General features: G+C 37.4%; 1 protein-coding gene across 1 annotated transcript in view; it reads right to left on the bottom strand.

Annotated features, from left to right (window-relative positions):
• Window positions 1-15,307, bottom strand: part of FANCC (FA complementation group C) — a 58,718-nt gene that overhangs the window by 10,571 nt on the left and 32,840 nt on the right. The window contains exons 6-9 of the mRNA XM_066339843.1: window positions 14,954-15,118; window positions 11,767-11,923; window positions 4,013-4,065; window positions 1,428-1,527 (exon numbers count right to left, since the gene is read on the bottom strand). Of these exons, the coding sequence (XP_066195940.1) occupies window positions 1,428-1,527; window positions 4,013-4,065; window positions 11,767-11,923; window positions 14,954-15,118 (475 nt within the window). The remainder of the gene's footprint in view (window positions 1-1,427; window positions 1,528-4,012; window positions 4,066-11,766; window positions 11,924-14,953; window positions 15,119-15,307) is intronic.

Raw genomic sequence — 15,307 nt, forward strand, 5'->3', positions numbered from 1 at the left:
AATGGAGCACATTATGTCCTGTCAAGGCCAATCAGATACCACAAAGACGGATACCTTATGAATATATGCAATGACGGTATGACCAAAAGAAAAAAAAAAGGATCTGACTGACTTAAAAGTTTAGGAAGCAACCTGTACATGCCTTTTTGTACATGCCTTTAAACTCAATATTTAAAACCACTATAGAAAAACAGGCAGTAGTCCATGTTGCAATACCAGCAGGAGTGGGGACTTTCACCTTGAAGAAAATGTATCACCTGCACAGTAGGATTAGCTCTTGGGTGTCTAATGGGTGTGGAATTTTGACTTTCATTCTCATTCACTGATCCCCACCTGGGGCTACACAGTGTGCTGTTGGGTGCAGTCAGGGTGGCACAAGATTACCATGCCCAGTACTAATGTATTAAGCAAGACAGCTGCCTGAAGCTACAAGATAGATTCAATCACACTAATTAAAAGACACTATGCCATAAGTTTCAAGAAATCCCAGCATCCTCTTAATCACCATCTCTCTCAAAAAGATGCAAAACATCAAAGGAACTGGAAAGTTTCTTAAATTTAAAGTGGAAGGTTTTAAATGACAGGGTCTTTCCAAACTTGCATCATATGGATTTGATTTCAAAAGACAAACAAGATATTCAGGATGTGACCAAGTGATTTGGGAATCTGAACACAAGTTTGCAACCTATAAGTAAGATAAGATTTTTCATATCTGTATTTTGAAATTTTAAGGTAAGAAACTGATTTTGCTCTTGTTTAAATTATCACAAAAGTAATTCCACTTAATTCAGTTCAGTAAGACCTGTATAAAAATCTGTGTAGAAGAAGAGAGACTAAGCTGTGAAATTTGAAAATTTAGACCAAGGAAAATTTCAGAGAGACCACTGTTGGGGATCAGGAACTCAAACCAGTAGATATTCTTTGTCTCAGTATGTATTCTGTGTCTTTTACCTTCTGAACAGACAAATATGACAATTCAATACCTTATTTATAATTATTTAGGGAACTGGGAATGGGGTTGTTATCTCTGCTTCATTTTTTACCAGAGACTCTGCTACTGCAAAAGAAAAATGCATCTAGCATTTTTCCTCCTTTATATCAAAAATTAATGTTCATGTTCACTCTTCAAGCAGAAACTTCAGCATCAGGGGAACTGAGCTTGTGAAAAGCACATTAGGCAGACGTACTTGAGGGTCTAAGTTACGTAAATTGCTCTTACATATTGGTTTCATGCTGTAATTTTATGCGCAGGTAAAGATGTTTGAGCTGAACTTTGGCATATCTATGCAGCTACAGAGGGATGCTATTATTTACCTCATTATATTCAGTCACTTCTCTTAAAAGTAGAACTGGGTTTTTTTCCTTGCAAAATTTCGCATTTTCTCCCTGAAAAAAAAAAACCCACTAAGAAAGAGACCTTGACTAACCTGTTTGTACTCATTCTGATGAGCCTGAAGGAAGAGCTGTGTAAACACCTGTATTATTGTCATAACTTCTGAGGTTCCATCAGTTTCCATCAGTGCATTCCTACACATTGAAAAGTCAGATATGACAGATCAGACAGTTAGTCTGGTCATCACACCACTGTTATACTAACTTTGCAGGCTTTTTCAATTTTATTTTTGATTAAAAAAAAAAAAAAAACAAAACAAACCTCACACACAACTCCTACAAATAAAACTAGACTTAGTAAATATATACAATATACATGGAGACACATAATTTATCCTACCTAAATAAGTATACAATTAAAAAGGCTAGCACAACTTTATTAGCCAAATTTGGCATCAGATCAGTTTATTGTGTTCAGAGCAACTACTCCCATGATTAAGTTAAGCATAATTTATAGTGTTCTGTGGGACTACATCCCATATGCCCCTCTAAAGGTTTACAAAGTTGAATACTTCAACTGGCCACCCATAGTGCAAAATAACCTTGAGCAAATGGAGCAAGTGGAGAAAAACACATGACAGCAATTTTCACTCTCATATTTGAAAGACATATAGCAAGTAGAAAGGAGAAAAACTGTTCAAAGTAAGTTGCCAGTGAGATACAAGTATTAGAGAATTGGTTCATTCTTTCCAAAACATATGAAGCTAACAGATTACTGTAACATAGAAATGTCACAAAACTACAGGTAAATAAAGTCACTGATATAAAACCAAGAAATGGTACATGGAAACTCAAGATAGCCTAGGTGCATGGACTTCTGTATAGCCACACATAGCAGGAAAACATTGGGAAATAAAAGCAGTAAGTAATATCACTGTGATATTTTCGCACAATTAATCTCAATATGCATGCAAATAGCAGAAGTTATTGCAGCAAGAGTCACAATGCTTAGATCTATGCTTCTAACAGAACACTAGCCCCAAATATGAAAGAGGTTTTGTGCCAGCTATAGATACTTAACACGGTTTCCAAGCAAAGGAAGTACATTTTCTTTATCAGCAGTTCTCTAAAATCTCACATGCGATTACAACTGGAAAAGTCTCTTAACATCTGCCCACCACTTAATGATAGTTGGAAAGATGTTAGAGAAAGACAACAAAAATAAACAGAAGGCTGCATAAACCAATTGGTCTGCAAAAACCAGCTAACATATACAGCTTAATATAAGTATCAAGAGGAGGTGAGACACAGTATTCTTAAAATACATCAAGGTTTTAATACCACCCATGTAAAGGAACAAGTACATTAAGCAAAAACAATTCAAAGTAAAGACAGGGAGCAGAAATGCAGACTTAGAAACAGGAAATAATTTTTAAGGCGTTTTGAAACATTAATAGAAGTGCAAAGTTTTATCAGGAAATACTGTGTTGGACAAAGTCCTGCATTAGCTGAGAAACATCATGTTATCCACTTCTACTGTCTACCAAAGGGAAAGGATGCAAAAGAGTACTGAAGTCATGTGGTTTTTTCAGAAAATATTTTATATAGCATGACCTTAAAAAAGCCAGGAGGCTTGGACAAATTTTGTCCCCCTGTACCATCACAATATACAGCCTCCAGCCTAGGACATCAGTACACATCTCCTGCAGCCACATCAGTTTTTAAATGCATCTTGCTTTGGAAAAATGAGGAATCTCAACTCTTCAGAAAATGCTATCTGTGTTCTGACCCCAGCAACAAAGGTCTGCCAGAGCACTGGTTCCCAAGTGGCTTCATCCTCACAATACATTGGTATACAGTTTCTACAGCCAAGACTCTTCTGTTAGTGTCTGCACAAACCTAAATGTGCACACAGACACACAAATGCCCCCAAACACATGTACCCTGGGCATGTTTTCCTAAGAAGAGAAACACTGGATGAGCAAAGGATGTCAGTCACTAAATACATTACTGTTGTATTGGAATTGTTAGTACTGATAACCCTGGCAGTAGATCTACTCAAACTTCGTACATATTAACTCAAGTCCAAAGAAGAGAAAAACCACTGAAAACTGAGTATAAAGGATTTAAAGCCCCCACACGGTAACCAATAGTTTTTGCTTCAAAATAATTTTAATGCATTCAAAACCAAACTCATTATTAACCAGTAGATCAACAGTTTAAGGCCATTAAGAGCACATTTAACATAAATCCTGAAAAGCATGAACAAAATGTAAAAGAGGCTACACTGGTAAGTACAAATGTTTTTTGCTAAATGCTACTGTCATGCTGGCATGGGCCAAGCCATTTCAGAATTTTTAATTTTCACCTCAAAATTGTATTTCAATCACAAATCTCTACTGAAGTACAAAGTAAATGAGAAATTTTAAAGGCTAAAATACAATGTAGTCACATGTACCAATGATTATTATAATGTAACTTCTATTTAAAGTTAATAAAATTTTAAACATTTTTCATTATTTGCCATGTACTACACAAAAAAGGACTTTAAAGCATAAAGATAAAAAGATATCCTAAAATTATGATATAATGCAGATTATAATATTGCTTCTGCTCTTGAAGAAAACCTTTAAATGGGTCATTTAAAGCCCTTCCTTCCCACAGTAATTTCAAAACTTACTTGAAAATTTCATTTACAGTTCTGAAAATAGCAGGATGTCTTGCTGCTTGTGGCTGTTGATAAACAAATGAAAGAAAATTAGGTATTAATAAGAAACAACTCACACAACTGTCATTGCATAATTTACAGCTTAACTCATGGATGCAATTATGTAGACATTACTGAACTGTAAGTCTAAGATCAATTCTTGCTAAACCCTCAGATTTTCTCAGGATTAGAATTCTTAGGATTCTCCACAGTGAGACCAAGCAGGCTTAACAGCTGATACATGCAAACACCTGGGATCCCAAACTGTTTACGACAACAATCACTACAAATACTAAAGGTGGCAGACAGAAAGAACAGGTTGTTGCATGCAATTGCTAGAGGCTAGACGTAGGGAGTAGATTTTCAAAAAGCTTTTCTTTCATCTTTGCAGACAATCCTTTCTGGATGTGCTTTGAGACTCCTGCTACATCTTCAAAATTAAACTGATTTTATCACCTCTGTCTTTAATAGTTTTGCATGCATTTTCATCCAAGACATTTTTTCACATTATTATCTTCTTTTGTGAACTTCAGAATTGCTAGTTCAAGCTAAATAGCTCAGTGCATCAGAATATTTTTTAAAACTAGTGAAGTCTTTTACCATGCTACCATACAAAAGACTGTTTTGAGAAAGTTGCTATATTAAACACACTGCTTTCTGATTCCATATACTTAAGGCTTTTACAGAACACCAAGAAAAGACCTCACTTATGCATTCCTCAAAGTACTAAGGTCAAGTCTAAGTTGAAAAGCAAACTCTCACTTAGAGCCTCTGATGTTAGTGCCTGAAGATTTAGTAAGAATACAGTTCATGAACATCTTAGAGTAAAGCATGTTTAATAAATGCATTCTATAAACTTTAGGAAGCATATAGTATTTATAAAATGTCATTTATTAATACAGCTTAAAGTGCTTAACGCACTACTGAAAACTTGTCGGCATTTGTTTCAAGCTAAAAAGTGCTAAGTTAAGAAAATTAATATAATACCGTAATAATACATAAGAATTATGTTTATAAGTTGTAACGATGATTATAATAACAGAAATAGGAATCAAGACAATATTTTAATTGTACACAAGGAGAACCAGGGCTTCACTTAATATGATCCGCACGTGGCATTACTGAAAACAAACAACCCTCATTAAAACTGCCTAGAAAGGCTCCTCCTCTCCCGCAGCTGCCGCTGCCATGCTGTGCACAGGCGGCGGCACCTCATCCCGCGGTCCTGCCCCGTTTTCTCCCCGCGGGACGCGCGCCCCCTCCTGCTCCACAGGAGCAGCGCATCCCGAATTTGCTGCGCCCCAAACGCCACTGCCGCCGCAGCAGGGAGGGAAACACCGGCAGGAGGCTAACAGGAGGCACGGGCCTCTCCTTCTTCTGGGGTTTTTTTTGGTTTGGGGTTTGGTTTCGTGTTTGGTTTTGGGGGGGGGGGGTTGTTTTCTTTGTTTGTTTTGGTTGGTTGGTTGGTTGTTTTTTTGGGTTTTTTTTGTTGTTTTTTTTTTTGTTGGGTTGTTTTTTTTTTTTTTTTTTTGGTTTTGGGGTTTTTTGTGGTTGTTTGTGTTGGTTTTTTTTTTTTTTGTGTGTTTTTGTTTCGTTATTGTTCTTGTTGTTTTTGGGTTTGTTTTTGTTTGTTTGTTTGTTTGTTTTTGTGTGGAAAGATTGGACTAGATCTCCAGAGCTGCATTCCAGACCCAACCATTATGAGGCTCTGGGGAGCAGTGGAAAGTGAGGGTAACGTTGTCAGTCCTGTGGGCTAAAGGGCTGATTCAGTAATTCCTCCCCTATCTCTCAGACACTCTACTCACCTTTGCAGGCACACACTTCTATCATGACGAACCAACACACTGCTGCTTAAGACAGGCTGGATGCAAACCACAAAAGATCTACCAGCACATCAACTCAAAGACCAAGATCAAATCCTAGTTCTTCTGAACAAGTCCAAAATAAATGTGTGGTACACAACAATGAAAAACTTCCCACTTCACAGCAAGTTAACAGTACTCACTACAACAAATCATAGTTAATAGTTCCTAGGATTTATCTAAACTACTGAAATCAATATGACTCTCATCACTGGTAGTCAAAAGGGGAAAATCAATAAACCAACCCTAGCCCAAACCCCACTGTTACCTAATTTCACTAGATTTTAATCAGTCGACTATATGGAATTAATTTGCAAGCATTCAGAGCAAGAACGCTGTGATACTGCCCTGCAATTTGGAGATGCTTATTGTGTAGCAGGACAAGAGCAGGTAGCACAATTCTGCTACTGCCAGCAGCCTTTCTGGAATTTGGGAGGGACTGTAATTTTCAGGAGGGCTTTTAATAAAATTTTCTTCCTGTTGACATTATCTCCTTATATTTTCAAAATAAAAGGACATTTTACATTTCAATAACCTTGTCTGCAACTATTCAATGCTTTACACAGAACTCAACCCTATAAATTGTTTAATCACTTCTAAAATATGCACAATACAGACAGCACAATACACACTAAACAAAAAATTCAAACACAGAGAATTGGAGCTGCATGTGTGGTATTAGGATTGAAAAATGTACTTTTTACATAACATTTTCCTGACCTAAGTCTTAAAGAGCTATACTATTTCTCTAACTATATTATTATAAAGCAGAATCTGAAAAAACTCATTTATTAAATAACACAAAGCCAGAACTGAATAAAAAACAAAGAAAAATAAATCTGTAACTACAGTAAAGAGTAAGCAAGGAAATGGGAAAAAAAAAAAAAGAGACAGAATAACCTGTGTTGCAGTCGTGGGAGAATGCCAAGAACCGATACGGTTTACTGGCAAAACTCAGTTTATTAGAAGCGTTTACAGAATATATAGCACACCTAATAAGCTCATACATAAAACTAAAAGCAAGCATAGTATTGGTCAGTGAAGGGGTGAGAAAGTAACACCCAGCTCTGCATTCCTATGGCTTCTGCTACATCTTTGACAGTAGCCAGAGTTTACCTCCCTGGGAGCCCTGAGACACCAGGCTTCTGCCTTAAGGAAGAGGGCTGCAGTAAAGATAAGGCTGCTATAAACATAAGGGTTAGTTACGTGTCTTGAAGTTATCCTGCTGCAGAGTGTTTATATGACCCTTCTTAGATAATCATTCCTCTACAAACCTGCATTTTATTCACATCACAGAATGCTCTGTAACAACCAAAGGTAAACATGTGCAAGTAAACATGACCAAGGTAATACAGATATGAGATGGTAACTCCTGATTTCCAGATTCACATGCAATTATTTGGACACAACACTTCCAGAAGTTAAGCACATCTAACATTAGGAAACTACTAGGGTGCTGCATTTAAAATGTTGTTTGTATCTTCCAACTGTATATTTGTATTTCTGAATTTTATATTTACCAGTTTAAAATAGGAAATGTTCCCTTTTTCTTACACAAAACACCAAATGTGGTTTTATTTTGAAGAATATGTTTCTTTTTAAAGCACAAGTATATTTTTACAGAAGTTTTAAAAGTATCTGAATCTGTCGACATGAATAGTAATTTTATCTGTCCTTTCTCTTCCTCATTAATGCCTCTTTCATTGGCTCTGTACATTGGGGAGTATCATGACTGCAGAGCTCAGGGACAGTGGGGATCAGACTGAGTGCCTGTGGGTGACAGTCAGAGGGATGAGATCTGGGCAGAGAACAGGGCAGAGATCCTGCTGGGAGTTTGTTACAGACCACCCAGCCAGGATGAAGTGAAATATTCTCTCAGTGGATGTTTCATGATCACTAGCCCTTGTTCCTGGAAAGCCAACACAGTGGAGAAAGAGTCTGGGAGGTTCCTGCAGTGTGTGGAAGGTGACTGCCAGACCTGCTGTTCACAGACAGAGAAGGGCTGTGAGAGATGGAGTGGTCAGAGACCATCTTGGGCACACTGGCCATGGAATGATCGAGCTTCTCTATTCTTGGTGAAATAAGGAAGGGGATCAACTGCCTTGGACTTCCAGGAGGCAGACTTTGCCCTGTTCAGGGCACTGGTTCAGAGAGTCTCTCAGGAAACGGCCCTTAAAAACAAAGCAGTTCAAGGAAGGCTGAAAATGGTTTAAGACAGAAATTTAAAAGGCACAAGAGTAGGCCATCTCCACGTGCCAACAGATGAACTGACAGAGAAGACAACTGCCCTGGCTGAGCAGGGAGCTTTCATGGGAACTCAGAGAAAAAAGGAGAGCTTACAACCTTTGAAAGAAGGAGCGGGCAACTCAGGATGCCACTAGGTCATACAGAAAGAAAACCAGAAAGGCAAAACCTCAAGTAGAACTCAATCTGGCCACTGCTGTGAAGGATTATAGAAACCCTTTTTATAAATACCATAACTACAAAAGGAGGGCCAAGAAAAATCTCCATCCTTTACTGGACATGGAAGGGAACAGAGTCACCAAGGAAGAGGAAAAGGCTGGGGTACTTAATGCCTTGCTTCCTGCCTCTGTCTTTAACAGAAAGCCCTGTTATCCTCAGGGCAGCCAGCCCCCTGATCAGGTAGACAGGGGTGGGGAGCAGGACTGACCTCCTGCATTCCAGGAGGAAGTTGTTAGTAACCTGCTGTGCCACTCAGACGATCACCAGTCTGTGCTGTCAGATGGGATCCACCCAAGGGTACTGAGGGAGCTGACAAGAGCGCACCAAGACACTCTCCATCACTTATCATCAGTCCCGGCTCACTGAGGTCTCAGGTGTCTGAAGGTTGGCCAGTGTGGCACTCATCTACAAGAATGGAAAGGAGGATCCAGGGACCTACAGGTCTGTCAGCCTGACCTCAGTGCCAGGGAATGTTATGGAACAGACTATCTTGGGTGCCATTACACTGCACATAGAGGACAACTATGAGATCAGGCCCAGGCAGCAGGGGTTTGGGACAGGCTGCCCAACCAACCTAACTGTCTTTTATGACCAGGTGATCTGCCTGTTGGATGAGAGAAAGACTGTAGATATTGTCTACCTGGACTTCAGCAAAACACCTCATTGCAAGGACACTGAGGGGCTGGAGCGAGTCCAGAGAAGAGCAGGGAGGTGATGAAGGGTCTGGAGTGTGCTGTGAAGAGTGGCTGAGGGCGCTGGGGGTGTTTAGACTGGAGAAAAGGAGACTCAGGGGTGACCTTATCTACAACTGTCTACAACTGCCTGAAAGGAGCGTGTAGCCAGGTGGGGATTGGCCTCTTCTCCTAGGCAACAAGTGACAGGACAAGAGGACAGAGTGTGATTTGTGTGTACATTAGGAAGAATTTTGCCAGTGAAAAGGTGGTTAAACATTGAAACAGGCTGCCCAGAGAGGTGTTGGAACCACTATCTCTGGAAGTATTCAAAAAACAACTGGATGTAGCACTTGAGTCCCCTCAACCTATTGCACTTTTCTTGCAGCATATATGTTTGAAACAAATAAAACTACTTTGGAAAGCTATCTCAGAACCAAACAGAAACTATAAATGACACCAATTCAATCACATCTCTTTTTATATACATGGACTTTAAAAGTTTGTGTATATACATATGTAACCATTCCTGGTAAAGAATAAAATAGTAGTATGTGTATTTACTGCATGTTTAGTTGTTAATGCAGACATGAAAACCCTAAAGTTATTTCAGAAAGGCAGACATCCATTCACCCACTCAATTCTAAAGAAGCTAAGAGACCATCACTGATGTTAGCTTCACTTGTTTTTATTACTTCTGAGTAACTAAAGAATTTCCAGTATTAATTGCAGTTTAGCCAGAAACTCACAAACATAATAACATGCCATATAAACATAAGTTAGTGGACCATCACACAACAATTACTCTTGGAATTAAAATAACAAGTCGTATATATCAAGTTTCTTTTGTATGAGAAGTACAGTGGTTTACAACTATCTGGGTACTTTGGATCTCTATGAGATTTATTGTACAGTATGATTAGTATATCAAGATAAATTGAGAAATTATTTATCTTGATTTAGATAAAGTATTCTGGTAATGCAATTTCAAAAGAGCTTATTCAGATTTCCTTCTTATAATGTACTATAATCAAGTCACTAACATATTCCTGACTGTTAGTCCTATGAAGGTTTTCTTCCAAGTAGGAAAGTAGAAATCTAGTTTTGTTTCATGATTCTGCTATTACCATACCCATAAGGTAAACAGAGCTTACATACTGAAACACCACAATCCAACTGCCAAAAAATGCACATCCACATTCCTAAATAGTTATTTAAATAGATGTTGCATTCAAAGTGCTGAGTAATGTAATGTCACACAAGTATCTTTACGGTACCATGTACATCTTGTACAAAATATCATTACGCATCTAGAACACAATTTCCAGATCACATTGTTTTCCTTCTATAATGCCTCTCTGAAGCTTTTCATCCTGTTGTTTTTACCTATTATGCCATCTCCCATTTATGCACCCTCCTTTTTATCAATTCCTATCAATCATCGATATCCAGGTGCCTACCGCTCTTTTCTTTATGGCTCCATTAATTCCATTCTTTGTCCACAGGATGTCCTCTCTAAACCAGCTTTCAAAGCTGCTCCACTGGTCTTGCTAGTCTGTGAATATCTTATTTTGAAAGCACAAAGTCTTTGAAGCAGAGGCAAGTAAAACCACCTAAGTGTGCTAGCACAGTAATGTTCCATTCTTTATAGGGATCAAGATGTGAAGAAAACTGAAGTATGAAAATTTTAAATAAATAACAACAAACAACACTTGAAACAAGTATTTGACTTCTTTTTATATACTGGTAACTTAGATTTAGATATCTTTTTTCCCTCAGCTGGTACTTGGTGTAGTACCAGATGCTGTATAAAATTCACAATATATCTGAAATAGAAAAATTAGGCATAGACCCTGTAAATGGCTTTGTTTGCTGCAATACCTAAATCCCCAGAAGGCATATGAAGAACAGCTGACACCAAGCCATTCATGAAATTTGCGAGTATTGTACTGGATCCCTAAAATAACAGATCTGCAGGTTCAATTAAAAAAGGATATTTAAAGTTAACATTCTTTTCCTGACTAGAATACGTACTCTGCAAGCAGTTTCATAGGATGAAAATAAAATGTCATATGCCATTTGTTAGTTCTGTGATTTTATGGAACATATAATTTGAGTGCATAACACACATGCTATTTCACACTGCAATTAACAATTAAATTTACATTTAGTGCTGCAAACTAGTTCATTATTTTGGGAAAAGTACTGTGGCAGGTTTTCTCTTAGGGAAGATTTTTTTGTGCTCTGCATAACACAGAATTTGAAAACAAATTTTAATTACAGTTTAGCAAATGTTTTGCATTAAGAATTTTGTTCAGGTTTGCAAACAAAACCAAGTAACTAAACAGTCCCATAATAAAATAATCTACAAGGGATTCCCATGGTTATGGCTGCTGAACTCCAAGGGCACAGAGATTGCAGTAAAAACAGACAGATTCAAATCCTTCCTGGCCAGAGTTTATAATTACTCAGTACTCTCACCACTGGGGTCCTTGTTTCTTTACTCACTCTTCATCACTGGATAAAATGTTTTTTTTCCTTTCTACCAATTCAGTATGAAAACTAAAAAATTAACGATCTTTGTAAGACTCAAGATTTGGTTTGCATTAACAAGTCATAGATGCCAAAAAGGCCATTTATGCTGATGTATGTTTCTATGCCGACATATTTGAAAACTGTCACTCCTGAAGCGTGGAAGAGCAATATCGAATGTACTACATGTTTCACATACCAGCAGTGAGTCTTTTATGACATGAGCCACTTCTTCCAGTGAATTCAACTGAATGGAAAACAGCTGGTCTAAAAGATGTAAGGTAGCTTTTTCAAGGCTTGGTAAGTGACGAAGCCAAAGGCTGAAGACAGCTGATTCAGGAAGGGAGATCTTCTTCCTGGTTTAGAAAGTAAAATAATGTTTTACCTGAGTAACTAGAAGGAAGACAAAAAAATGTACTTTTATTTTTTTAAACATACTGGGGGAAAAGGAGGCACAAAGATCAACCTGAAGCAAGAGAGAGGAGATCTTGTTTACAGTAGCGTGTTCAATAGGACAAGAAATCACCATCATCTACAAATGCAACATTACCACGCATGTTTAAAATCTAGGAATTTGGTCATGATGGATCCCATTAAATGGAGACAGAAGGTTTAAGTCCAGAGTTCCCTTCCTCTCTTGAGAAAGGTCCTGTCCCTGGACCTTGCACTCTCTCCAACCTGGACTAGGTTCCTGCAGACAGCTACTGACAGATTAGCAGGAAGGTCCTGCATAATATTTCTGCTGTATAACCAAAGCATTACCTATCTTTGCAGAGAAACAAGGAAAAAACCCAAAAGCAACAACAACAAAAAAGCAAAAAAAAAGAGAACAAAAATAAAAAAAAATTACTTAGAGGTAGCTAAGTATTCAGCCCATCAGCACTGACCAGAGATATTTAACAGACAAATAGTTAAGCAGACAAGTTATCGCTTCACCTGAAGACTTTAGCTATTGGTGTTGTATCACTGTAAAAGAAAAGGCATAGTGTGGACCAGCATAATCAAAATATATCAAACTAACCACCCAAGAAGAGATATCACAGCACAAACATCCTAGAATATTTTTGTAGCTATTGTGATGGTTTCAAATTAAAAGGTTCAAACCAAAACAATACATAAATAACAATAACTATTTGCCTTGGTCTTAAATCAAGTTAAGATTTAAAAACCTAAAATTAGGCAGGACAGTACATGCAAACTAAAGCTACTGATAAAAGAGAAAAACACCAGCAAAAACAATATCAAAGCCATTTCAGGATCTATTTTTGATGTATTTATTTTGCCATATGTTCACTTAATTATCAGCTCTCAGAATTCTGAACTTCATTAAAAAGACTATTTTTTTTCACTCAATATTATGTAACGACTTTAAAGTGTACATGTGGAGACAATAAGTACATTGAAGTATCCAGAATTTCTAAACTGTAAAGCAATGCTGAATTTCAGGATGCTGTTTTATTAAATATTACTATTAAAGCACATGTGCACATCAGAGTAAACTAGAAATGACAAAAGATTAGCTGATTTTGCCACTAGCAACTTTCTTGTTGTTTTTGTGCTAGCATGGTACATATTATAGATTTTATGGGAAGAAAAGAAAGCTAATAATAAGCTTATAGAGCTGTTGCTACTTTAAGATATAAAAACCATACAGGAAGTCAACTGTAGTGATTATATTCCTACAGCTGAACTTGCAGATCATCAGGACAATTTTGAGTTCTTTTGAGCCTTACAAGTACCCTATTTTTTGGGCAGGCTTCACCCATGTTCAGAAAGTAAACACATTCAGAACATGACAGAGTTAGGAAAAATAGAATTCAAACGTCAGAGCAGGGAAAAAGGTAAAATACAAACACATTCACATTAAGACCACATGATTTCAGTGACAGCTCAGAAACAGATCATGTAACACAGACGTGAGCCTGTATCTGCTCTCAGGGAAACCATACACTTTCATTGAGGACCCTGCAAGAATCACTTAGTCAAAAGCCAGTTTTGACTGGCTCTTGAAGTCAGATCAGAAATCTGATCTTTTTCTTCACTGTGATAAGTAAGTAGCTCAACAGTTGAGAAAAGAGACATTTATTTCAATCAGAAGAACCTCTTATGGCCATCCAAAGAATGGCCTTACTCACAACATGAAGTGTCAGAAGTCTGTCATGATGGACTGCCCATCAGCTTACTGATATGAAAACAAACCATCTGTAAGGAACCTGTGAACTTGCTCTCAAAGTCTTTCAAAGTTGTGGAACGTAAACAGTCAGAAGCCACAAAAGATGGACAAGTGAAAGAGTTAAAGTTAGCTCTGTATTTTTGGGCACATTTTTCACTACAAACCTCCATATTCACATTCCTTTTTCATTCCTTTTCCTCAGCTTCTAGTAACATGCATGGATTAGTTATTTTACTTTTCCATTAATTACCTATTTTTGTCTGGAGCCCTCAATGGATCACCATAAAAATCTTCAACTGAACATCTCAGAAATTATGATGAGTACAAGGGGAAGCAATTAAAACTGATTAAAAAATGAGATAAATGGATAATTGACAGAAAGTGTTCACAGGGGACATTTTCTGGTATATAAAAAAAATTTTTATAATACAGCTCCTCAACTACAACTTGAATAAAGCAATTCTCAAGCAAAAGTAGGCTGTGCTTTCCCTGACATCTTCCCTTCCCTTAAAAGCATAGCCAACTTGCTGATGTTCAGCTTCATTCTGCTGGTTTTCATCCATAGACTGATTTTAGGAGAACAGCGGGCTTAGTGGTAGCAAAACAAGCAAAGCTGTATTTCACAAATTGCTCCTCCCTCAGACTCATTAAAACTAATCTGCTGAAAACCAGGAGAATTTAAAATCTGGAGAACAAATTTCACAAAAAAGCCCCCAACAAAACCCAAAAGAATTATGAAAACATCAAAAGGATCTATCTCACACATAGAAAAATTAAAATGTCTCCCAAAATGTCAGGTTAGGAATGGCAATACACGTATATGACACATCAATGACATTTCTATGAAAAATTATCGCAATTTCCACAAAATTCTAGAATATTTTAAAGGCTTAAACCTCCTTTTTAAGGAATAGGTGAGACAAAGTCCCAGTCAATATTTAAAGCTGTTATGCCAGTTTCTTCTGTCAATATTGACTTCTTCCCAGTCAATATTTAAAGCTTCTATGCCACAGCTGTTGTGCATCAGCAATTCAGTAAAATTCTGCTTTGGCCCACTTTGGCCCCAAGTCTTGGCTCTGCTTTCAACTGCAAGGAAAATACTTTACTAGAAAGGTATACAGTGCATTCAGCATACAAACCTAGAAAAACACATTGAATTGAATTGATAGTCTTTATGAAAAAGTAAAATAATAATACAAACCCTGCTACTTACTTTAAAAAGGCCTCATTCACAGACTCTAGAAACTCTGAACTGAGAATTTCTTTTGATGAACCTCCATGGTAAAGAAGGAGAGCTTCCAGCAGTGGAGTTAGATCAGGCAAAGTAATGAGAGGCACACAGAAAATGGACACAGCATTCACACGACTGGCTGAAGTGCTGAGGGGAAAAATAAACACAGTTTGTATTTCAAAAAAATGAAATTCTAAACTGCTAAGCTAAAAAAGGGATGTTAAAATTAATTACAGAGGATTAAATGTAAGACATGCATACCTAACTACTGAAAAATTATGTACTAGAATGACTTCTGACATTTCATTCTATATTGTGTGCAGAATGGTAAGAAGC

Source organism: Sylvia atricapilla, chromosome Z (genome assembly GCF_009819655.1).
Source record: "Sylvia atricapilla isolate bSylAtr1 chromosome Z, bSylAtr1.pri, whole genome shotgun sequence".
NCBI lineage: Eukaryota > Metazoa > Chordata > Aves > Passeriformes > Sylviidae > Sylvia > Sylvia atricapilla.